The 26,071-nt window shown below is 43.7% G+C and overlaps 1 protein-coding gene across 4 annotated transcripts in view; it reads right to left on the bottom strand.

Moving 5' to 3' along the window:
- EMCN (endomucin) overlaps positions 1-26,071 on the bottom strand; it is a 129,717-nt gene that overhangs the window by 86,019 nt on the left and 17,627 nt on the right. For 3 of the 4 annotated variants that reach the window (XM_074993514.1, XM_074993517.1, XM_074993516.1), the window contains exons 2-9: positions 20,563-20,622; positions 18,227-18,286; positions 15,270-15,329; positions 12,313-12,372; positions 9,355-9,414; positions 6,398-6,457; positions 3,440-3,499; positions 482-541 (exon numbers count right to left, since the gene is read on the bottom strand). In XM_074993514.1, the coding sequence (XP_074849615.1) occupies positions 482-541; positions 3,440-3,499; positions 6,398-6,457; positions 9,355-9,414; positions 12,313-12,372; positions 15,270-15,329; positions 18,227-18,286; positions 20,563-20,622 (480 nt within the window). The remainder of the gene's footprint in view (positions 1-481; positions 542-3,439; positions 3,500-6,397; positions 6,458-9,354; positions 9,415-12,312; positions 12,373-15,269; positions 15,330-18,226; positions 18,287-20,562; positions 20,623-26,071) is intronic. The other variant, XM_074993515.1, reaches the window with a different exon arrangement.

Genomic DNA, 26,071 nt, shown 5'->3' with positions numbered 1-26,071 from the left:
TGTACCAGCCACTTAAAACAAATACAACAACACTGTTGATTATCAGGTGTGAACACCTTCGCAGGAAGAAAACACTGCCACCAAAGGGTTCTTTATTCTGGCAGAAGGAGGCAGAAGGAGAACCAAAGGCTGCAAACTTAAGCTAGACAAAATTCAAATGGCAAACAAGGTACACGATTGTAAAGAGCAAGGGTAGACAATCACTTGAACAAGCTACCGAGGGAAGCTTCTCTTGATGTCATCACATCAAGGACTGGATGCTTATCTGGATAATACGGCTTTACCGCACACAAGTTACTGGTTTCTAGACAGAGGTATCTGAAAGAAATGGAATGGCGTGTAGTGTATACTAGGTCAGATTGAAAGATCTATTGGTCCCTTGCTCTTATCCTTGACCTCCAAGAATCTATGCAATATTATTGATTTACTGTGCCTCTTCTAAACATGTTACAAATACAACGATTAAAGGAGGTAGACTTACCTGCACCCGGTTGGGAGTTCTCGGATGGTGAAGTCCCTTGGGAATTTTCTTGGGCTGTCCCTTTGAGAAAGTAAACCCCATTAGTCAGTTTACCATTGTTCTGGACAGACGTCCGTCAAAAAATAATAGCTAATCAAACAAGGAAGGAAAAATGGAGTCAGTCTGGAGAGCGGCTCCCTGGGCAGCTGGTAATACCTTCCTTGCATAGCTTCTGCCTTTACCTTCGCTTTGAAAAACTGCCAGTTATTGTGGTCATGGTCCAGAGAAGAGCAACAAAACTGATTCAAGGTCTACATAATCTGACTTCTGAGGGAAGGCTGAAAGAACGGCGTTTGCTTAATCTGGAAAAACGATGCCTGTGAGGGGACATGATAATGGCTTTCAAGTCCCTAAAAGCTTGTTTCAAGGATTCGAAAGAATAATTATTCGCCTTAACCTGAAAAGATAGGACAAGAGACAGTGCCCTTAAATTGCACCATAGGAGCTTTAGGCTACACATTGGACTTCCTCGCTGTCCGCTGGGTTCTGCACTGGAATAAATTGCCTAGGGAGGTTGCAGAATCTCCATCAATGCAGATATGGAAGAATAGGTGAAGCAAATAGCTGAAAGGGAAAAGCGAGATGGTGCTTGGCCCTGTCACAAGGGCAGAGAACTGGACTTGATGACCTCTCAAGGCCACTTCCTGGTCTAGTATTCTATGTTTCCATGAAATTACAAGATGGGTTACCCTGGTAAAGCTACTGCTGATAAACTCTGGGTGTGTAGATGCTCTTAATTCCAGAATTCATGGATTAAACTAATATAAAAAGAAGGCTCTCCTATTCCAGCTTTAAAGCATCCAAACATGAAAAACATCAGGAAGAGTTAATTGCTTTTAATACAAACACTAGCTTCTTCCAGAGGACGCTTAGGTGTCTAGAAAGACCCTTAGATGTCTCAAAGGCATTTGATTTAGTACCACACAGCATTCTGATTAAAAATAGCAAAATAGACTATCAAGAAGCATGTGCTGTATAGCAGAATGACGGATATAAAACGTTCCTGGTCATTGGGAAATCTTTATCGAATGGTGTGTTTATTATGCCGTTCTCCATGGATTCCCACTGTGCCTGATGTTATTCAAGCTTTTTGATGACAATGGGTTTGAGAAGTATCATTGATGATGATCTGACAATAAATATATCATCACAGCTGCTCCAGTGAGTGGAGAACACAAAGACTGGCAAAACCATGGGCCAGGCGAGTCATACAAAGCTAGTTGGATCACCTCTTCAACTTGGTCCATTCAGGAGAGAGGTAGAACCTCTTTTGATACCTGACTGGTGCCAGACAAGGGAATTTGCTGCACCACAGGAGGTCATATTCTATAGCAGCATTACCAACACTTCCACTGCTTTCTGAGATCTTAGAAGGTACGCAGGGGTAAATTACAGCTAAATAACCACCAAGACCACGGAGAGCCAGGGATGGCGGCTAGAAACCAACTTTATGAGACCATGGGAAACTTGGACACACCCATGACAAGTGGTCGTCCGCCCAACTAAAATCAAGACGGATAAGGGATGTTGGCAGACGAGAGAGTTCTAAAGGAGAGAGTTTCAACCTGTATAAGGAAATGAAACTGTAGATCTAAGAACAATGAATACGGGCCATTTCTACAGAATAGGGGTCTTTATCTGAGAAAGCAACAACTTAGAAAAGACTTTCTGTAAAGCAATGAGGAGACTGTGGAAAAAAATTTATGAGAGCAGAATACAGTTTCAGCCCATGAAGGGTTAGGCCCTAATAAACGCGTTCGTCTTGAAGATGCCAAAGGACTGCTCCTTGTGATTGCTGAAAGAGACTAGCATGGCTACCCCTCTGAAAAACCATGTATGGAACTGAGCGGTCAAGCAATTCTATATGACATCCTACTACCATGCCATGGTATAAAGAAGGCTAAAGTGATCCTTGGATGGAAAAAAGGGCAACAGTGAGTAGGGAAGTGAGCTTACTTCTTCATACGGCATTGGGGAGACCTATAGTGGACCAGTATGTACAGGCCTGCTGTCCACATGGTTAAACAGATATGGAAAAAAATGGAACAGATGCATTAGAAAGCCAGAGAAATGCTCTGAGGGCGGGAGAAAATGCTTAACTTGAGAGGCTTAAAAAGGCTGTCTAAAAGAAGATGGTGCGGTGACTTGATTACCAGTACCATTTTTGTGATGCTCCGGCCCGGTGTGCAATACCGGCACCTCGGCGCCCCACAGCTGGGATCCCCAGGTGAGTGGTGGAGGGATCTTGCCAGACCTACAGCTGGGTCAGGGTACTCTGTCAGAATTCCCAGCCACAGGCACCCGACTGAGGCGGGGGGAACCCTGGCAGCTCCGGGAAGAAGAGCCCCTCTGGCAGCCAAAGCGTCTGGGACCTGGCCAGGGAAACCCCGAGAGCCCTGGGACTGCCAGCCAGACAGAATGCGAAGCCTTGCTGGCTGTGTACCAGCCCCTTAAAACAAATACAACAACACTGTTGATTATCAGGTGTGAACACCTTCGCAGAAAGAAAACACTGCCACCAAAGGGTTCTTTATTCTGGCAGAAGGAGGCAGAAGGAGAACCAAAGGCTGCAAACTTAAGTTAGACAAAATTCAAATGGCAAACAAGGAACACGATTGTAAAGAGCAAGGGTAGACAATCACTTGAACAAGCTACCGAGGGAAGCTTCTCTTGATGTCATCACATCAAGGACTGGACGCTTATCTGGATAATACGGCTTTACCGCACACAAGTTACTGGTTTCTAGACAGAGGTATCTGAAAGAAATGGAATGGCGTGTAGTGTATATTAGGTCAGACTGAAAGATCTATTGGTCCCTTGCTCTTAGCCTTGACATCCAAGAATCTATGCAATATTATTGATTAACTGTGCCTCTTCTAAACATGTTATAAATACAATGATTAAAGGAGGTAGACTTACCTGCACCCGGTTGGGAGTTCTCGGATGGTGAAGATCCTTGGGAATTTTCTTGGGCTGTCCCTTTGGGAAAGTAAACCCCATTAGTCAGTTTACCATTGTTCTGGACAGACGTCTGTCAAAAAATAATAGCTAATCAAACAAGGAAGGAAAAATGGAGTCAGTCTGGAGAGCGGCTCCCTGGGCAGCTGGTAATACCTTCCTTTCATGGCTTCTGCCTTTACCTTCGCTTTGAAAAACTGCCAGTTATTGTGGTCATGGTCCAGAGAAGAGCAACAAAACTGATTCAAGGTCTACATAATCTGACTTCTGAGGGAAGGCTGAAAGAACGGCGTTTGCTTAATCTGGAAAAACGATGCCTGTGAGGGGACATGATAATGGCTTTCAAGTCCCTAAAAGCTTGTTTCAAGGATTCGAAAGAATAATTATTCGCCTTAACCTGAAAAGATAGGACAAGAGACAGTGCCCTTAAATTGCACCATAGGGGCTTTAGGCTACACATTGGACTTCCTCGCTGTCCGCTGGGTTCTGCACTGGAATAAATTGCCTAGGGAGGTTGCAGAATCTCCATCAATGCAGATATGGAAGAAGAGGTGAAGCAAATAGCTGAAAGGGAAAAGCGAGATGGTGCTTGGCCCTGTCACAAGGGCAGAGAACTGGACTTGATGACCTCTCAAGGCCACTTCCTGGTCTAGTATTCTATGTTTCCATGAAATTACAAGATGGGTTACCCTGGTAAAGCTACTGCTGATAAACTCTGGGTGTGTAGATGCTCTTAATTCCAGAATTCATGGATTAAACTAATATAAAAAGAAGGCTCTCCTATTCCAGCTTTAAAGCATCCAAACATGAAAAACATCAGGAAGAGTTAATTGCTTTTAATACAAACACTAGCTTCTTCCAGAGGACGCTTAGGTGTCTAGAAAGACCCTTAGATGTCTCAAAGGCATTTGATTTAGTACCACACAGCATTCTGATTAAAAATAGCAAAATAGACTATCAAGAAGCATGTGCTGTATAGCAGAATGACAGATATAAAACGTTCCTGGTCATTGGGAAATCTTTATCGAATGGTGTGTTTATTATGCCTTTCTCCATGGATTCCCACTGTGCCTGATGTTATTCAAGCTTTTTGATGACAATGGGTTTGAGAAGTATCATTGATGATGATCTGACAATAAATATATCATCACAGCTGCTCCAGTGATTGGAGAACACAAAGACTGGCAAAATCATGGGCCAGGCGAGTCATACAAAGCTAGTTGGATCACCTCTTCAACTTGGTCCATTCAGGAGACAGGTAGAACTTCTTTTGAGACCTGACTGGTGCAAGAGAAGGGAATTTCCTGCACCACAGGAGGTCATATTCTATAGCAGCATTACCAACACTTCCACTGCTTTCTGAGATCTTAGAAGATGCGCAGGGGTAAATTACAGCTAAATAACTGACAAGACCACCGAAAGCCAGGAATGGGGGCTAGAAACCAACTTTTTGAGACCATGGGAAACTTGGACACACCCATGACAAGGGGTCGTCCGCCCAACTAAAATCAAGACGGGTTAGGGATGTTGGCAGAGGAGAGAGTTCTGAAGGAGAGAGTTTCAACCTGTATAAGCAAATGAAACTGTAGATCTAAGAACAATGAATACGGGCCATTTCTACAGAATAGGGGTCTTTATCTGAGAAAGCAACAACTTAGAAAAGACTTTCTGTAAAGCAATGAGGAGACTGTGGAAAAATATTTATGAGAGCAGAATACAGTTTCAGCCCATGAAAGGTTAGGCCCTAACAAATGCGTTCGTCTTGAAGATGCCAAAGGACTGCTCCTTGTGATTGCTGAAAGAGACTAGCATGGCTACCCCTCTGAAAAACCATGTATGGAACTGAGCGGTCAAGCAATTCTATATGACATCCTACTACCATGCCATGGTAAAAAGACGGCTAAAGTGATCCTTGGATAAAAAAAAGGGATACAGTGAGTAGGGAAGTGAGCTTACTTCTTCATATGGCATTGGGGAGACCTATAGTGGACCAGTATGTACAGGCCTGCTGTCCACATGGTTAAACAGATATGGAAAAAAATGGAACAGATGCATTAGAAAGCCAGAGAAATGCTCTGAGGGTGGGAGAAAATGCTTAACTTGAGAGGCTTAAAAAGGCTGTTGAAAAGAAGATGGTGCGGTGACTTGATTACCAGTACCATTTTTGTGATGCTCCGGCCCGGTGTGCAATACCGGCACCTCGGCGTCCCACAGCTGGGATCCCCAGGTGAGTGGTGGAGGGATCTTGCCAGACCTACAGCTGGGTCAGGGTACTCTGTCAGAATTCCCAGCCACAGGAACCCGACTGAGGCTGGGGGAACCCTGGCAGCTCCGGGAAGAAGAGCCCCTCTGGCAGCCAAAGCGTCTGGGACCTGGCCAGTGGAACCCCGAGAGCCCTGGGACTGACAGCCAGACAGAATGCGAAGCCTTGCTGGCTGTGTACCAGCCACTTAAAACAAATACAACAACACTGTTGATTATCAGGTGTGAACACCTTCGCAGGAAGAAAACACTGCCACCAAAGGGTTCTTTATTCTGGCAGAAGGAGGCAGAAGGAGAACCAAAGGCTGCAAACTTAAGCTAGACAAAATTCAAATGGCAAACAAGGTACACGATTGTAAAGAGCAAGGGTAGACAATCACTTGAACAAGCTACCGAGGGAAGCTTCTCTTGATGTCATCACATCAAGGACTGGATGCTTATCTGGATAATACGGCTTTACCGCACACAAGTTACTGGTTTCTAGACAGAGGTATCTGAAAGAAATGGAATGGCGTGTAGTGTATACTAGGTCAGATTGAAAGATCTATTGGTCCCTTGCTCTTATCCTTGACCTCCAAGAATCTATGCAATATTATTGATTTACTGTGCCTCTTCTAAACATGTTACAAATACAACGATTAAAGGAGGTAGACTTACCTGCACCCGGTTGGGAGTTCTCGGATGGTGAAGTCCCTTGGGAATTTTCTTGGGCTGTCCCTTTGAGAAAGTAAACCCCATTAGTCAGTTTACCATTGTTCTGGACAGACGTCCGTCAAAAAATAATAGCTAATCAAACAAGGAAGGAAAAATGGAGTCAGTCTGGAGAGCGGCTCCCTGGGCAGCTGGTAATACCTTCCTTGCATAGCTTCTGCCTTTACCTTCGCTTTGAAAAACTGCCAGTTATTGTGGTCATGGTCCAGAGAAGAGCAACAAAACTGATTCAAGGTCTACATAATCTGACTTCTGAGGGAAGGCTGAAAGAACGGCGTTTGCTTAATCTGGAAAAACGATGCCTGTGAGGGGACATGATAATGGCTTTCAAGTCCCTAAAAGCTTGTTACAAAGATTCGAAAGAATAATTATTCGCCTTAACCTGAAAAGATAGGACAAGAGACAGTGCCCTTAAATTGCACCATAGGGGCTTTAGGCTACACATTGGACTTCCTCGCTGTCCGCTGGGTTCTGCACTGGAATAAATTGCCTAGGGAGGTTGCAGAATCTCCATCAATGCAGATATGGAAGAACAGGTGAAGCAAATAGCTGAAAGGGAAAAGCGAGATGGTGCTTGGCCCTGTCACAAGGGCAGAGAACTGGACTTGATGACCTCTCAAGGCCACTTCCTGGTCTAGTATTCTATGTTTCCATGAAATTACAAGATGGGTTACTCTGGTAAAGCTACTGCTGATAAACTCTGGGTGTGTAGATGCTCTTAATTCCAGAATTCATGGATTAAACTAATTTAAAAGAAGGCTCTCCTATTCCAGCTTTAAAGCATCCAAACATGAAAAACATCAGGAAGAGTTAATTGCTTTTAATACAAACACTAGCTTCTTCCAGAGGACGCTTAGGTGTCTGGAAAGACCCTTAGATGTCTCAAAGGCATTTGATTTAGTACCACACAGCATTCTGATTAAAAATAGCAAAATAGACTATCAAGAAGCATGTGCTGTATAGCAGAATGACGGATATAAAACGTTCCTGGTCATTGGGAAATCTTTATCGAATGGTGTGTTTATTATGCCGTTCTCCATGGATTCCCACTGTGCCTGATGTTATTCAAGCTTTTTGATGACAATGGGTTTGAGAAGTATCATTGATGATGATCTGACAATAAATATATCATCACAGCTGCTCCAGTGAGTGGAGAACACAAAGACTGGCAAAACCATGGGCCAGGCGAGTCATACAAAGCTAGTTGGATCACCTCTTCAACTTGGTCCATTCAGGAGAGAGGTAGAACCTCTTTTGATACCTGACTGGTGCCAGACAAGGGAATTTGCTGCACCACAGGAGGTCATATTCTATAGCAGCATTACCAACACTTCCACTGCTTTCTGAGATCTTAGAAGGTACGCAGGGGTAAATTACAGCTAAATAACCACCAAGACCACGGAGAGCCAGGGATGGCGGCTAGAAACCAACTTTATGAGACCATGGGAAACTTGGACACACCCATGACAAGTGGTCGTCCGCCCAACTAAAATCAAGACGGATAAGGGATGTTGGCAGACGAGAGAGTTCTAAAGGAGAGAGTTTCAACCTGTATAAGGAAATGAAACTGTAGATCTAAGAACAATGAATACGGGCCATTTCTACAGAATAGGGGTCTTTATCTGAGAAAGCAACAACTTAGAAAAGACTTTCTGTAAAGCAATGAGGAGACTGTGGAAAAAAATTTATGAGAGCAGAATACAGTTTCAGCCCATGAAGGGTTAGGCCCTAATAAACGCGTTCGTCTTGAAGATGCCAAAGGACTGCTCCTTGTGATTGCTGAAAGAGACTAGCATGGCTACCCCTCTGAAAAACCATGTATGGAACTGAGCGGTCAAGCAATTCTATATGACATCCTACTACCATGCCATGGTATAAAGAAGGCTAAAGTGATCCTTGGATGGAAAAAAGGGCAACAGTGAGTAGGGAAGTGAGCTTACTTCTTCATACGGCATTGGGGAGACCTATAGTGGACCAGTATGTACAGGCCTGCTGTCCACATGGTTAAACAGATATGGAAAAAAATGGAACAGATGCATTAGAAAGCCAGAGAAATGCTCTGAGGGCGGGAGAAAATGCTTAACTTGAGAGGCTTAAAAAGGCTGTCTAAAAGAAGATGGTGCGGTGACTTGATTACCAGTACCATTTTTGTGATGCTCCGGCCCGGTGTGCAATACCGGCACCTCGGCGCCCCACAGCTGGGATCCCCAGGTGAGTGGTGGAGGGATCTTGCCAGACCTACAGCTGGGTCAGGGTACTCTGTCAGAATTCCCAGCCACAGGCACCCGACTGAGGCGGGGGGAACCCTGGCAGCTCCGGGAAGAAGAGCCCCTCTGGCAGCCAAAGCGTCTGGGACCTGGCCAGGGAAACCCCGAGAGCCCTGGGACTGCCAGCCAGACAGAATGCGAAGCCTTGCTGGCTGTGTACCAGCCCCTTAAAACAAATACAACAACACTGTTGATTATCAGGTGTGAACACCTTCGCAGAAAGAAAACACTGCCACCAAAGGGTTCTTTATTCTGGCAGAAGGAGGCAGAAGGAGAACCAAAGGCTGCAAACTTAAGCTAGACAAAATTCAAATGGCAAACAAGGAACACGATTGTAAAGAGCAAGGGTAGACAATCACTTGAACAAGCTACCGAGGGAAGCTTCTCTTGATGTCATCACATCAAGGACTGGACGCTTATCTGGATAATACGGCTTTACCGCACACAAGTTACTGGTTTCTAGACAGAGGTATCTGAAAGAAATGGAATGGCGTGTAGTGTATATTAGGTCAGACTGAAAGATCTATTGGTCCCTTGCTCTTAGCCTTGACATCCAAGAATCTATGCAATATTATTGATTAACTGTGCCTCTTCTAAACATGTTATAAATACAATGATTAAAGGAGGTAGACTTACCTGCACCCGGTTGGGAGTTCTCGGATGGTGAAGATCCTTGGGAATTTTCTTGGGCTGTCCCTTTGGGAAAGTAAACCCCATTAGTCAGTTTACCATTGTTCTGGACAGACGTCTGTCAAAAAATAATAGCTAATCAAACAAGGAAGGAAAAATGGAGTCAGTCTGGAGAGCGGCTCCCTGGGCAGCTGGTAATACCTTCCTTTCATGGCTTCTGCCTTTACCTTCGCTTTGAAAAACTGCCAGTTATTGTGGTCATGGTCCAGAGAAGAGCAACAAAACTGATTCAAGGTCTACATAATCTGACTTCTGAGGGAAGGCTGAAAGAACGGCGTTTGCTTAATCTGGAAAAACGATGCCTGTGAGGGGACATGATAATGGCTTTCAAGTCCCTAAAAGCTTGTTTCAAGGATTCGAAAGAATAATTATTCGCCTTAACCTGAAAAGATAGGACAAGAGACAGTGCCCTTAAATTGCACCATAGGGGCTTTAGGCTACACATTGGACTTCCTCGCTGTCCGCTGGGTTCTGCACTGGAATAAATTGCCTAGGGAGGTTGCAGAATCTCCATCAATGCAGATATGGAAGAAGAGGTGAAGCAAATAGCTGAAAGGGAAAAGCGAGATGGTGCTTGGCCCTGTCACAAGGGCAGAGAACTGGACTTGATGACCTCTCAAGGCCACTTCCTGGTCTAGTATTCTATGTTTCCATGAAATTACAAGATGGGTTACCCTGGTAAAGCTACTGCTGATAAACTCTGGGTGTGTAGATGCTCTTAATTCCAGAATTCATGGATTAAACTAATATAAAAAGAAGGCTCTCCTATTCCAGCTTTAAAGCATCCAAACATGAAAAACATCAGGAAGAGTTAATTGCTTTTAATACAAACACTAGCTTCTTCCAGAGGACGCTTAGGTGTCTAGAAAGACCCTTAGATGTCTCAAAGGCATTTGATTTAGTACCACACAGCATTCTGATTAAAAATAGCAAAATAGACTATCAAGAAGCATGTGCTGTATAGCAGAATGACAGATATAAAACGTTCCTGGTCATTGGGAAATCTTTATCGAATGGTGTGTTTATTATGCCTTTCTCCATGGATTCCCACTGTGCCTGATGTTATTCAAGCTTTTTGATGACAATGGGTTTGAGAAGTATCATTGATGATGATCTGACAATAAATATATCATCACAGCTGCTCCAGTGATTGGAGAACACAAAGACTGGCAAAATCATGGGCCAGGCGAGTCATACAAAGCTAGTTGGATCACCTCTTCAACTTGGTCCATTCAGGAGACAGGTAGAACTTCTTTTGAGACCTGACTGGTGCAAGAGAAGGGAATTTCCTGCACCACAGGAGGTCATATTCTATAGCAGCATTACCAACACTTCCACTGCTTTCTGAGATCTTAGAAGATGCGCAGGGGTAAATTACAGCTAAATAACTGACAAGACCACCGAAAGCCAGGAATGGGGGCTAGAAACCAACTTTTTGAGACCATGGGAAACTTGGACACACCCATGACAAGGGGTCGTCCGCCCAACTAAAATCAAGACGGGTTAGGGATGTTGGCAGAGGAGAGAGTTCTGAAGGAGAGAGTTTCAACCTGTATAAGCAAATGAAACTGTAGATCTAAGAACAATGAATACGGGCCATTTCTACAGAATAGGGGTCTTTATCTGAGAAAGCAACAACTTAGAAAAGACTTTCTGTAAAGCAATGAGGAGACTGTGGAAAAATATTTATGAGAGCAGAATACAGTTTCAGCCCATGAAAGGTTAGGCCCTAACAAATGCGTTCGTCTTGAAGATGCCAAAGGACTGCTCCTTGTGATTGCTGAAAGAGACTAGCATGGCTACCCCTCTGAAAAACCATGTATGGAACTGAGCGGTCAAGCAATTCTATATGACATCCTACTACCATGCCATGGTAAAAAGACGGCTAAAGTGATCCTTGGATAAAAAAAAGGGATACAGTGAGTAGGGAAGTGAGCTTACTTCTTCATATGGCATTGGGGAGACCTATAGTGGACCAGTATGTACAGGCCTGCTGTCCACATGGTTAAACAGATATGGAAAAAAATGGAACAGATGCATTAGAAAGCCAGAGAAATGCTCTGAGGGTGGGAGAAAATGCTTAACTTGAGAGGCTTAAAAAGGCTGTTGAAAAGAAGATGGTGCGGTGACTTGATTACCAGTACCATTTTTGTGATGCTCCGGCCCGGTGTGCAATACCGGCACCTCGGCGTCCCACAGCTGGGATCCCCAGGTGAGTGGTGGAGGGATCTTGCCAGACCTACAGCTGGGTCAGGGTACTCTGTCAGAATTCCCAGCCACAGGAACCCGACTGAGGCTGGGGGAACCCTGGCAGCTCCGGGAAGAAGAGCCCCTCTGGCAGCCAAAGCGTCTGGGACCTGGCCAGTGGAACCCCGAGAGCCCTGGGACTGCCAGCCAGACAGAATGCGAAGCCTTGCTGGCTGTGTACCAGCCACTTAAAACAAATACAACAACACTGTTGATTATCAGGTGTGAACACCTTCGCAGGAAGAAAACACTGCCACCAAAGGGTTCTTTATTCTGGCAGAAGGAGGCAGAAGGAGAACCAAAGGCTGCAAACTTAAGCTAGACAAAATTCAAATGGCAAACAAGGTACACGATTGTAAAGAGCAAGGGTAGACAATCACTTGAACAAGCTACCGAGGGAAGCTTCTCTTGATGTCATCACATCAAGGACTGGATGCTTATCTGGATAATACGGCTTTACCGCACACAAGTTACTGGTTTCTAGACAGAGGTATCTGAAAGAAATGGAATGGCGTGTAGTGTATACTAGGTCAGATTGAAAGATCTATTGGTCCCTTGCTCTTATCCTTGACCTCCAAGAATCTATGCAATATTATTGATTTACTGTGCCTCTTCTAAACATGTTACAAATACAACGATTAAAGGAGGTAGACTTACCTGCACCCGGTTGGGAGTTCTCGGATGGTGAAGTCCCTTGGGAATTTTCTTGGGCTGTCCCTTTGAGAAAGTAAACCCCATTAGTCAGTTTACCATTGTTCTGGACAGACGTCCGTCAAAAAATAATAGCTAATCAAACAAGGAAGGAAAAATGGAGTCAGTCTGGAGAGCGGCTCCCTGGGCAGCTGGTAATACCTTCCTTGCATAGCTTCTGCCTTTACCTTCGCTTTGAAAAACTGCCAGTTATTGTGGTCATGGTCCAGAGAAGAGCAACAAAACTGATTCAAGGTCTACATAATCTGACTTCTGAGGGAAGGCTGAAAGAACGGCGTTTGCTTAATCTGGAAAAACGATGCCTGTGAGGGGACATGATAATGGCTTTCAAGTCCCTAAAAGCTTGTTACAAAGATTCGAAAGAATAATTATTCGCCTTAACCTGAAAAGATAGGACAAGAGACAGTGCCCTTAAATTGCACCATAGGGGCTTTAGGCTACACATTGGACTTCCTCGCTGTCCGCTGGGTTCTGCACTGGAATAAATTGCCTAGGGAGGTTGCAGAATCTCCATCAATGCAGATATGGAAGAACAGGTGAAGCAAATAGCTGAAAGGGAAAAGCGAGATGGTGCTTGGCCCTGTCACAAGGGCAGAGAACTGGACTTGATGACCTCTCAAGGCCACTTCCTGGTCTAGTATTCTATGTTTCCATGAAATTACAAGATGGGTTACTCTGGTAAAGCTACTGCTGATAAACTCTGGGTGTGTAGATGCTCTTAATTCCAGAATTCATGGATTAAACTAATTTAAAAGAAGGCTCTCCTATTCCAGCTTTAAAGCATCCAAACATGAAAAACATCAGGAAGAGTTAATTGCTTTTAATACAAACACTAGCTTCTTCCAGAGGACGCTTAGGTGTCTGGAAAGACCCTTAGATGTCTCAAAGGCATTTGATTTAGTACCACACAGCATTCTGATTAAAAATAGCAAAATAGACTATCAAGAAGCATGTGCTGTATAGCAGAATGATGGATATAAAACGTTCCTGGTCATTGGGAAATCTTTATCGAATGGTGTGTTTATTATGCCGTTCTCCATGGATTCCCACTGTGCCTGATGTTATTCAAGCTTTTTGATGACAATGGGTTTGAGAAGTATCATTGATGATGATCTGACAATAAATATATCATCACTGCTACTCCAGTGAGTGGAGAACACAAAGACTGGCAAAATCATGGGCCAGGCGAGTCATACAACGCTAGTTGGATGACCTCTTCAACTTGGTCCATTCAGGAGACTGGTAGAACCTCTTTTGAGACCTGACTGGTGCAAGAGAAGGGAATTTGCTGCACCACAGGAGGTCATATTCTATAGCAGCATTACCAACACTTGCACTGCTTTCTGAGATCTTTGAAGATGCGCAGGGGTAAATTACAGCTAAATAACCGACAAGACCACTGAAAGCCAGGAATGGGGGCTAGAAACCAACTTTTAGAGACCATGGGAAACTTGGACACACCCATGACAAGGGGTCGTCCGCCCAACTAAAATCAAGACGGGTTAGGGATGTTGGCAGAGGAGAGAGTTCTGAAGGAGAGAGTTTCAACCTGTATAAGCAAATGAAACTGTAGATCTAAGAACAATGAATACGGGCCATTTCTACAGAATAGGGGTCTTTATCTGAGAAAGCAACAACTTAGAAAAGACTTTCTGTAAAGCAATGAGGAGACTGTGGAAAAATATTTATGAGAGCAGAATACAGTTTTAGCCCATGAAAGGTTAGGCCCTAACAAATGCGTTCGTCTTGAAGATGCCAAAGGACTGCTCCTTGTGATTGCTGAAAGAGACTAGCATGGCTACCCCTCTGAAAAACCATGTATGGAACTGAGCGGTCAAGCAATTCTATATGACATCCTACTACCATGCCATGGTAAAAAGAAGGCTAAAGTGATCCTTGGATGGAAAAAAGGGATACAGTGAGTAGGGCAGTGAGCTTACTTCTTCATACGGCATTGGGGAGACCTATAGTGGACCAGTATGTACAGGCCTGCTGTCCACATGGTTAAACAGATATGGAAAAAAATGGAACAGATGCATTAGAAAGCCAGAGAAATGCTCTGAGGGTGGGAGAAAATGCTTAACTTGAGAGGCTTAAAAAGGCTGTTGAAAAGAAGATGGTGCGGTGACTTGATTACCAGTACCATTTTTGTGATGCTCCGGCCCGGTGTGCAATACCGGCACCTCGGCGTCCCACAGCTGGGATCCCCAGGTGAGTGGTGGAGGGATCTTGCCAGACCTACAGCTGGGTCAGGGTACTCTGTCAGAATTCCCAGCCACAGGAACCCGACTGAGGCTGGGGGAACCCTGGCAGCTCCGGGAAGAAGAGCCCCTCTGGCAGCCAAAGCGTCTGGGACCTGGCCAGTGGAACCCCGAGAGCCCTGGGACTGACAGCCAGACAGAATGCGAAGCCTTGCTGGCTGTGTACCAGCCACTTAAAACAAATACAACAACACTGTTGATTATCAGGTGTGAACACCTTCGCAGGAAGAAAACACTGCCACCAAAGGGTTCTTTATTCTGGCAGAAGTAGGCAGAAGGAGAACCAAAGGCTGCAAACTTAAGCTAGACAAAATTCAAATGGCAAACAAGGTACACGATTGTAAAGTGCAAGGGTAGACAATCACTTGAACAAGCTACTGAGGGAAGCTTCTCTTGATGTCATCACATCAAGGACTGGATGCTTATCTGGATAATACGGCTTTACCGCACACAAGTTACTGGTTTCTAGACAGAGGTATCTGAAAGAAATGGAATGGCGTGTAGTGTATACTAGGTCAGATTGAAAGATCTATTGGTCCCTTGCTCTTAGCCTTGACCTCCAAGAATCTATGCAATATTATTGATTAACTGTGCCTCTTCTAAACATGTTACAAATACAATGATTAAAGGAGGTAGACTTACCTGCACCCGGTTGGGAGTTCTCGGATGGTGAAGTCCCTTGGGAATTTTCTTGGGCTGTCCCTTTGAGAAAGTAAACCCCATTAGTCAGTTTACCATTGTTCTGGACAGACGTCCGTCAAAAAATAATAGCTAATCAAACAAGGAAGGAAAAATGGAGTCAGTCTGGAGAGCGGCTCCCTGGGCAGCTGGTAATACCTTCCTTGCATAGCTTCTGCCTTTACCTTCTCTTTGAAAAACTGCCAGTTATTGTGGTCATGGCCCAGAGAAGAGCAACAAAACTGATTCAAGGTCTACATAATCTGACTTCTGAGGGAAGGCTGAAAGAACGGCGTTTGCTTAATCTGGAAAAACGATGCCTGTGAGGGGACATGATAATGGCTTTCAAGTCCCTAAAAGCTTGTTACAAGGATTCGAAAGAATAATTATTCGCCTTAACCTGAAAAGATAGGACAAGAGACAGTGCCCTTAAATTGCACCATAGGGGCATTAGGCTACACATTGGACTTCCTCGCTGTCCGCTGGGTTCTGCACTGGAATAAATTGCCTAGGGAGGTTGCAGAATCTCCATCAATGCAGATATGGAAGAACAGGTGAAGCAAATAGCTGAAAGGGAAAAGCGAGATGGTGCTTGGCCCTGTCACAAGGGCAGAGAACTGGACTTGATGACCTCTCAAGGCCACTTCCTGGTCTAGTATTCTATGTTTCCATGAAATTACAAGATGGGTTACCCTGGTAAAGCTACTGCTGATAAACTCTGTGTGTGTAGATGCTCTTAATTCCAGAATTCATGGATTAAACTAATTTAAAAGAAGACTCTCCTATTCCAGCTTTAAAGCATCCAAACATGAAAAACATCAGGAAGAGTTAATTGCTTTTAATACAAACACTAGCTTCTTCCAGAGGACGCTTAGGTGTCTAGAAAGACTCTTAGATATCTCAAAGGCATTTGATTTAGTACCACACAGCATTCTGATTAAAAATAGCAAAATAGACTATCAAGAAGCATGTGCTGTATAGCAGAATGACGGATATAAAACGTTCCTGGTCATTGGGAAATCTTTATCGAATGGTGTGTTTATTATGCCGTTCTCCATGGATTCCCACTGTGCCTGATGTTATTCAAGCTTTTTGATGACAATGGGTTTGAGAAGTATGATTGATGATGATGTGACAATAAATATATCATCACAGCTGCTCCAGTGAGTGGAGAACACAAAGACTGGCAAAATCATGGGCCAGATGAGTCATACAAAGCTAGTTGGATCACCTCTTAAACTTGGTCCATTCAGGAGAGAGGTAGAACCTCTTTTGAGACCTGACTGGTGCCGGACAAGTGAATTTGCTGCACCACACGAGGTCGTATTCTATAGCAGCATTACCAACACTTCCACTGCTTTCTGAGATCTTAGAAGGTATGTAGGGGTAAATTACAGCTAAATAACCACCAAGACCACTGAGAGCCAGGAATGGGGGCTAGAAACCAACTTTACGAGACCATGGGAAACTTGGACACACCCATGACAAGTGGTTGTCCGTCCAACTAAAATCAAGTTGGATTAGGGATGTTGGCAGACGAGAGAATTCTAAAGTAGAGAGTTTCAACCTGTATAAGCAAATGAAACTGTAGATCTAAGAACAATGAATACAGGCCATTTCTACAGAATAGGGGTCTTTATCTGAGAAAGCAACAACTTAGAAAAGACTTTCTGTAAAGCAATGAGGAGACTGTGGAAAAAAATTTATGAGAGCAGAATACAGTTTCAGCCCATGAAAGGTTAGGCCCTAATAAATGAGTTCGTCTTGAAGACGCCAAAGGACTCCTCCTTGTGATTGCTGAAAGAGATTAGCATGGCTACCCCTCTGAAAAACCATTTATGGAACTGCGCGGTCAAGCAATTCTATATGGCATCCTAGTACCATGCCATGGTAAAAAGAAGGCTAAAGTGATCCTTGGATGGAGAAAAGGGGAACAGTGAGTAGGGAAGTGAGCTTACTTCTTCATACGGCATTGGGGAGACCTATAGTGGACCAGTATGTACAGGCCTGCTGTCCACATGGTTAAACAGATATGGAAAAAAATGGAACAGATGCATTAGAAAGCCAGAGAAATGCTCTGAGGGCGGGAGAAAATGCTTAACTTGAGAGGCTTAAAAAGTCTGTTGAAAAGAAGATGGTGTGGTGACCTGATTACCAGTACTATTTTCGTGATGCTCCGGCCCGCTTTGCAATACCGGCACCTCGGCGCCCCACTGCTCCGATTCCCAGTGAGTGGTCTAGGGATCTTGCCAGACCTACAGCTGGGTCAGCGCACTCTGTCAGAATTTCCAGCCACAGGCACCCGACTGAGGCGGGGGGAACCCTGGCATCTCTGGGAAGTGGAGCCCCTCTGGCAGCCAAAGCGTCTGGGACCTGGCCAGGGAAACCCCAAGAGCCCTGGGACTGGTAGCCAGACAGAATGCGAAGCCTTTCTGGGCTGTGTACCAGCCACTTAAAACAAAAACAACAACACTGTTGATTATCAGGTTTGAACATCTTCGCAGGAAGAAAACACTGCCACCAAAGGGTTCTTTATTCTGGCAGAAGGAGGCAGAAGGAGAACCAAAGGCTGCAAACTTAAGCTAGACAAAATTCAAATGGGAAACAAAGTACACGATTGTAAAGAGCAAGGGTAGACAATCACTTGAACAAGCTACCGAGGGAATCTTCTCTTGATGTCATCACATCAAGGACTGGATGCTTATCTGGATAATAAGGTTTTACCGCACACAAGTTACTGGTTTCTAGACAGAGGTATCTGAAAGAAATGGAATGGCGTGTAGTGTATATTAGGTCAGATTGAAAGATCTATTAGTCTCTTGCTCTTAGCCGCGACCTCCAAGAATCTATGCAATATTATTGATTAACTGTGCCTCTTCTAAACATGTTATAAGTACAGTGATTAGAGGAGGTAGTCTTACCTGCAACTGGTTGGGAGTTCTCGGATGGTGAAATCCCTTGGGAATTTTCTTGTGCTGCCCCTTTGTGAAAGTAAACTCTATTAGTCAGTTAACCATTTTTCTGGACAGAGGTCTGGGTTACTCTCGTAAAGCTATTCCTGATTAATTATTCCTGATGATCTCTGTGTGTATAGGTGGTCCTAATTCTAGAATTCATGGATTAAAGTTATTTAAAAGAAGGCTCTCGTACTGGTGCATAAAAGCATCCAACATGAACAAAATAAGGAATAGGTAATTGCTTTTAATACATACACTATCTAATTCCAGAGGAAGTGTGCGTGTGTGGAAAAGCCCTAAGATTTCTCTCAGACATTTCATTTAGTAACACACATTCTGATTAAAAATAGCATAATAGACTATCAAGAAGTATGTGCTATGTCGCTGAATGACGGATGTAAAACAGTCCTTGTCCTTTGTAATCATTATTGAATGGTGTGTTTATTATGTGGTTCTCCATGGATCCCGACTGTGCCTGATGTTTTTCCAGGATTTTTATGAAAATGGGTTTAAGAACCATGATTGATGATTATGTGACAGTAAATATATCATCACAGTTGGTACATTAGTAGAGAACACAAAGATTGGGAAAATTATGGGCCAGGCTAGTCATACAATGCTATTTGGATCACCTCTTCAACCGGGTTCATTCAGTAAACAGGTTGAACCTCTTTTGGGACCTGACTAGTGCCGGAGAAGGGAATTTGCTGCACCACAGGAGGTCATATTATCTAGCAGCATTCGCAACACTGTCACTGCTTTCTGAGATCCTTGAAGACATGTAGTGGTAAATTACAGCTAAATAACCACAAGGACCACTGAGAGCCGGGACTGGGGGCTGGAAATAAACTTTATGGGAGCATGGGAAACTGGGACATACCTGCGACAAGTGGTTGTCCGTCCAACTAAAATGATTGTGGATTATATATGTTGGCAGATGAGAGAGTTTCAAACTAGAAAGTTTCAACCTGCATTACCATATGAAACTACAGATCTAAGAACAATAAACACAGGCCATTTCTACAGAATGGCGGTCTTTATCTGAGAAAACAGTAACGTAGAAAGAGGTTTCCCTAAAACAATGACGAGGTCTGTGGCGCCTTAAAAAAAGGAAATTTAATAGAGCATAATAACATTTTTGCCTTTGGAAAGTTACTCCCTAATAAATGCATTTTTCTTTATGATGCCACAGGACTCCTCCCTGTGATTGCTGAAGAAGAGTAACACGGATAACTCTCTGAAAAACTATTTATGGAACAGAATGGTCAAGCAATTTTATTTGAGCTCCTCGTGCAAAGCCATGTTAAAAAGAGGGCTAAAGTGATCCTTGGATGGATAAAGAGGGGAATAGTGAGTTGGGAAGTGATTTTACTTCTTCATACATTCTTCATATAGTTGTGCTGTCCACTCTGTTAAACAGATATTGTAAAACATTTAACAGATGCATTACAAAGCCATAGAAATAGTCTGAGGGTGGGAGAAAATGCTTAACTCCAGAGGCTTAAAAAGTGTGTTGAAAAGAAGATTGTGTGGTGACTTGTTTAACAGTACTATTTTTGTGATGGTATGGCCCAGAATGTAATTCTGGCACCTTGGCACCCCCCAGTCAGGATACCTAGCTGAGTGGCGGAGGGATCTTGCCAGACCTACGGCTGGGGCAGAGTAATGTGCCAGGAGCTCCAGCCACAGGGACCCAGCTGAGGCTGGGGGATCCCTGGCAGCCCCATGGGTTGGAGCCCCTCTGGCAGCTGTAGTATCAGGGACCCAGCCAGGGAAACACCGAGAGCCCCGGGTCTGGCAGGCATCTCGAATGCGGAGTCTTGCTGGTGGTGTACCATCAACTTGAAACAACAACAGCAACACTCTTGATGATAAGTTGTTAACACCTTCGCAGGAAGAAAATACTGGCACCAAAGGGTTCTTTATTCTGGAGGAAGAAGGCGTAAGGCTACAGTCTTAAACTAGACAAAATTCAAATGGGAAACAAGACACACATTTTTAAATGGATGGGTTGTCAATCATTGGAACAATCTTACAGGGGAATGCCTCTATTGATGTCATCAGATGAAGGACTGGATGCTTATCTGGCTAACAAGGTGTAACCGCATACATGTTAGTGATTGCAATACTGAGGTATCTGAAAGAAATGTGATGACCTGTACCATATACTAGGTCAGATTAAACTATCTAATGGTCCCCTGGTCTCAGCCTTCAACTCCAAGAATCTATGTAATATTATTGATTAACTGTGCCTCTTCTAAACATGTTATAAATACGATTATTAAAGAATGTCGTCTTACCTGCACCCGGTTGGGAGTTCTCGGATGTTGAAGGCTCTTGGGAATTTTCTTTTGCTGGCACTTTGAGAAAATAAACACTATTAGTCAGTTAACCATTGTTCTGAACAGATGTCTGTCAAAGAAATAATAGACAATCAAACAAGTCAGGAAAAATGGAGTCAGCATGTAAAGCAGCTTCCTGGGCAGTTGGTAATAATTTCCTTCGATGGCTTCTGCTTTTACCTTATCTTTTAAAAACTGCCAGTTATTCTGGTCATTTTGTAGTTCCAGGGTTCATGTTGATCTTTTATGGAGCATGTTTTCTTTAAGCCTTCTTAAATACCCTTTGCAAATTTTACGAGACCGTATGATTTGTGTTTTCAATAAGCAGCGAAGAGATACCATTGAGAATTCTGCTTGAATAAATAAGAAATTTGTTTTAAACTTTTACCTCTTACCTTTTCTTTTAAAATATCTTAGTTACAGTATTTCTAAGTGCACATAGAAATCCTGCACTTTGTTGGTATTACGATGGGCTGGCTGTATCCTGGCTGCTCTTTTCTTTAGCAGCTACTAAACTACAAAAATCGTAGCAATCACCCATGGGGTATTCTGTATTCCTAGAAATATTCTGATCTGTTATATGGGGCTTTAGTCCTGATTCCATTCTGGGTGGAGATCGTTGGCTTATTATATTATGGCCAAATAGCTGTTTGGCTGAGAGGCCCTGGGAAAAGCCAGGTAGGAAGTATTCATTTATCAAATGGAGAGAGAAATCTCTGAGCTGCAATTCATTTGCAAATTTGACTCCATTAACCAAGGATTAAACAGAGGCTGGGAGTGGCTTGCAGTTTACAAAACCAGCTTCTCTGCCCTGGGTGTTAATATCTCCCCGTTAGACTCTGACAAAGGCTCACATCCCTCTGTCTGATTTAACTTGTTTTTTTCTCTTTTGATAAGTACTATTGATACTAGGCCATTTCCACCTTGCTGAATAGACCTTATCAGCTCTGGCCCTCCCTTTTACTGGGACGCCACTCTTTAAATACCCCTCTGAAACCACCCCCCCGACTCATGCACAAAAGCTTATGCTCCACAATATCTGTTGAGGTGCCACAAAACTTCTTGGTGTTCTTGAAGCTACAGACTAACACGGCTACCTCTCTGATACTTCATTTGTCTGGCTCTTCTCTTTGGATAATATCCCAGTTGGGTGCAAACTGTCAGTATGCTGCTGGAACTTTCATCTGTCAAATGAGATATTAATCAGGAAGTATCTCACAACGTGCCTCAAGAGGGCAAGGATATAACCTAACTTCAGCAACATGGTCAAATCCCAATATGGGTATGATCCGTGAACCTGAAATTCCCTGTTTCATTCAAACATCAGAGTCTACTCTTCTAGTTCTACAATTAAGATATTATGTACTTTTACAGTATGCTTGGGAAACCTTTGGCAAGCGTCAACAAAATGTGACTGAATTTCAATAATAATATATTAGGCCAGAGTGTGCCCCCAGATACACACATATACATTCACCTTTCTTTTTAGAGTGTGTATATGTGTCTATCAAGGGTCTATGTGTGGTACAAAATAATCACCATTAAAATATATATATCAGAATTAGAATATATTCAAGAATGAAACCAAATATTTCAATATACCCACTATAAAAACTAAATGAGAAGTTGCATGGTTACACCTTCCATCCAAGTATCCTTTTTCACTTTATTGATGAGATTTATCTGTCCTTTCTTATGCAATGATTTGATTCCTGTGTCCTAGAGAAGGGTCTCTGTATATCCTGGCCTAAGACAAAATGGTCAGCTTAACCTCTTCATCTTTGTTTTCAAGCTCTCTCCTATGGGAGGGTTAAGACCTCGGGGCTACCTCACAGGGAGACATCCCAAGTGTGTCTCCCTGGATTTTAAAGATGGGTTTTCTTACTTGGGTGACAGCAACATAAGAACATAAGAACGGCCATACTGGGTCAGACCAAAGGTCCATCCAGCCCAGTATCCTGTCTGCCGACAGTGGCCAGTGCCAGGTGCCCCAGAGGAGGTGAATCGAAGACAATGATCAAGCGATTTGTCTCCTGCCATCTGTCTCCAGCCTTTTACTAAAGGCTAGGGGCACCATACTTTACCCTTGGCTAATAGCCATTTATGGACCTAACCTCCAAAAATTTATCAAGCTCTATTTTAAACTCTGTTAGAGTGCTGGCCTTCACAGCCTCCTCCGGCAAGGAGTTCCACAGGTTGACTGTGCGCTGTGTGAAGAAAAATTTTCTTTTGTTAGTTTTGAACCTACTACCCATTAATTTCATTTGGTGTCCTCTAGTTCTTATATTATGGGAACAAGTAAATAACTTTTCAATATTCACTTTCTCCACACTATTCATGACTTTATATACCTCTATCATATCACCCCTCAATCCCCTCTTTTCTAGACTGAAAAGTCCCAGTCTCTCCAGCCTCTCCTTATACGGGACCCTTTCCAAACCCTTAATCATTTTAGTTGCCCTTTTCTGAACTTTTTCTAACACCAGTATATCTTTTTTGAAGAAGGGTCCTGTGGCACCTTATAGACTAACAGAAAAGTTTTGAGCATGAGCTTTCATGAGCACACTTGGGTGGTGGCAGCTACTTCCCAGGGTCAGGGAATCTGTGACTTTGGAAAGTTTTTAAGCAGAAGCCTACAGAGGCAAGGTATTTTTAAGGTCTCTTGCAGACCCACACCACCTGCACTTGGAGTGTCAGAGTAGGGATCAGCCCTGACATGGACAAGACCAACTGAAGAAGTGGGTATTACCCCCTAAAAGCTCATTACTTAATAAATATATTTGTTAGATTTTAAGGCACTACAGGACTGCTTGGTTTTTGCAAAGCTACAGATTAACACAGCTACGCCCCAGACTAAATGAGAGTGATGAATTTGATCCCCTTTTATAAGTCAGAAATTAGTGTAGCCACTGCGTTTCAGTTACCACAGTGCCCTTGAGATATGCCAGTCAGGGGACAGGTCATATTAAAAAGGTTTCCACATTGGGATATAGTTTAGACAATATCGCTGTGCAATTTATTGCAGTTCTGCACTAGTATTAAAACTGTCCCACCACATTAGGCACTAAACATAAATGCAATCCCAGATTTCTTCAGCTAAAATAATATTTAAGTGATTGCTTGCCTCAGCCAACTCCCAAAAGTGGAGAGCAGCCGTCCTGCCCACATTCCTCTGCACCCCACCTTCTCTCTTACTAAATATAGTCAGTGAGTGCCCAGCCCCTGACTTCCCATGGCACATCTCTTTTCAAGGTTGACTCACTGCTCGCATACAGTTGGCTCTGCCTCAAAATTTTACAGGTTCCCCACATTCAAGGCAGATAGCTGTGGTTGCTTGTTTAATTAGAATGACAGGTTAACTCCTTCCCTCCTGAACTTCTGTCAGAAGAGGTCATCACACTGCCCAACATTTCTTAAAAATACTGAATAACTAACCATGGACCAAAATTGTCTTTCTAGTTGCCTGCTGTGGGGTGTTATCTTAAGAGACTAAAATAGACTAGCTGCAATAACCAATGCAACTGTGGTAAAATATATTTATTTCCCTTTGCTCTACCACTATTATTTTAAAACATTACAGTAGGAGGACAACTGAATACAGTTGTACAAGAATCCAAACAGAGAAATAGGCAACCAGCCATATCACTACTGTTTCTCCAGATTTATGCCTACAATTAGCAGCATGGGGAAGAAGTATCTCACAAACTCCAAAATGGTCATCAAACACCTCAGTGAAATGAGTTGCCTTGTAAACCTGTAATTTGGTCTTGTGCATATTGTACTTCTCTCTGGAAGCAAAAAAGGAATAAGGTTCCTAGGAATAGTCTTGACAGAGGATCTAGGAAGCTTTATTTGTCAGATTTTTTTTTAAAAAATGTGTATATGTGATGGGTTGGATCACAGAGGTCCCCTTGGTATTGACACCTGATGTGCTGGTCATGCCACAAAGCCCACCAATCTGCCCTCTGTGGCTTCCCACCACCCTTTTCTGCTGGGTCAGAATCTCTGGTCTCCCCACAGCCACGGAACAGAGTTGGCGGTAACAAAAGAGCAACACTGAACCAGGTCAGCTCTGTGAGGACTGAGCTGTAAGACTATTGACAGCACCTGGGAACACAGCACCCCAAAAGAGAACCTAAACCCCAGATAAATCTGTCTTACTCTGTACAAAAGTTTTATATAGCGAAAGCTTGTAAGTTTCTTGTTTTTAGCAATCAACGAGAGAGATGCACATATACTCCTGCTCAGGAAACAGTTATTTTCAGTGGGCTTGGCGGAAAAAAAAAAGGTGATTTTATTAAATATCAAAGTGGGATTTAAGTGACTGCAAGTGAAAACAGACAGAACAAAGTAAGTTACTAAGTTAATGAACAAAACATGCCCTCTAATCCTAATGCACTGAGACACTTGTTACATGCAAATTCTTAGCCTTACAGTCCTTCTACTCATCTCTTTCACAAGCTTGGCAGCTTCCTAGCTTGGGCCCAGTCCTTCCCACTGTTCAGTCTTAGATCTTTCCAGCAGGCATCTTCGGCGGTACTTGGGGGTCTCCTGGCATCTGGCCACTCCCCTATTGTTTAATTCCCCCTTTTACATCCCTTTTATCCAAGGTGGGAATTCATTATGTTCAATTCATATTATTCTCTTTTCTTTTCCCTGAGTGGAAAAATACCAGATACAAAATGGGCTCCTGCATCATGTGGCATAGTCACATGTTTGTATAGGACCAACCACAGTTTGGTCTTACTGGAAAAACACACTAATTCACTGGCAATGAATGACAACTGCCACAGGCCCCATGACAAGGTGTGAGAGGAGCCTGGCTCCATGTCCCGGAAGGGCGGAGCCTAGTGCATTCAGCCCTCAGTGCTTCCTGGACCATGCCACTGTATGCTGCTCCTCCTTCACAGCCACACGCAGCAGTGCTACCACTACACTTCAAAGGGCTCCAGAGCTCTGACCACTGCTGCTGGCAAATCAGTAGCAGTGGCAGCATCTGGAGCAACAGGCCCCTTGGGAAAGCTGAGCCCTGGAGCAACTGCCCCTTTGCGCCTACCCTCTTGGTGGGCCTGTTCACATTCCATTGGGAAGAGAAGGGCTGGCAGGAGGTCAACCAGGGAAGCATAAGTAGAGCACTTTGGGATGCAGGACTTAGCTGCTCACCCTGGGGAAAGGCTAGACCTGGGTTCCTGCATCACTGCCTAAGGAGTGCCAAAGACAGAAGTTTATCCTTGGTGGTGGAAAATCTTGTTGATGGAAGGCCCTGAAAAAAGAAGAGTCTGGATCTTGAGGCCCTGATGCAAGGGGAAGCCGGGAGCCCCTTGCCTCAGAGGACTACTCCAGTGCTTGACATTTTATACACCCAAAAGAGACAGAGGCAAATGAATGACCTGGCCTGAGATAAGTTCCTGCTTGACTTCACTACTATCCCAAACATACATGCTTCTAGCACTGTAGGTAAAGCACC

The sequence above is a fragment of the Carettochelys insculpta genome, chromosome 4 (assembly GCF_033958435.1).
Source record: "Carettochelys insculpta isolate YL-2023 chromosome 4, ASM3395843v1, whole genome shotgun sequence".
In the NCBI taxonomy this organism is placed as follows: domain Eukaryota; kingdom Metazoa; phylum Chordata; order Testudines; family Carettochelyidae; genus Carettochelys; species Carettochelys insculpta.
This window is presented reverse-complemented; position numbering and strand designations above follow the sequence as displayed.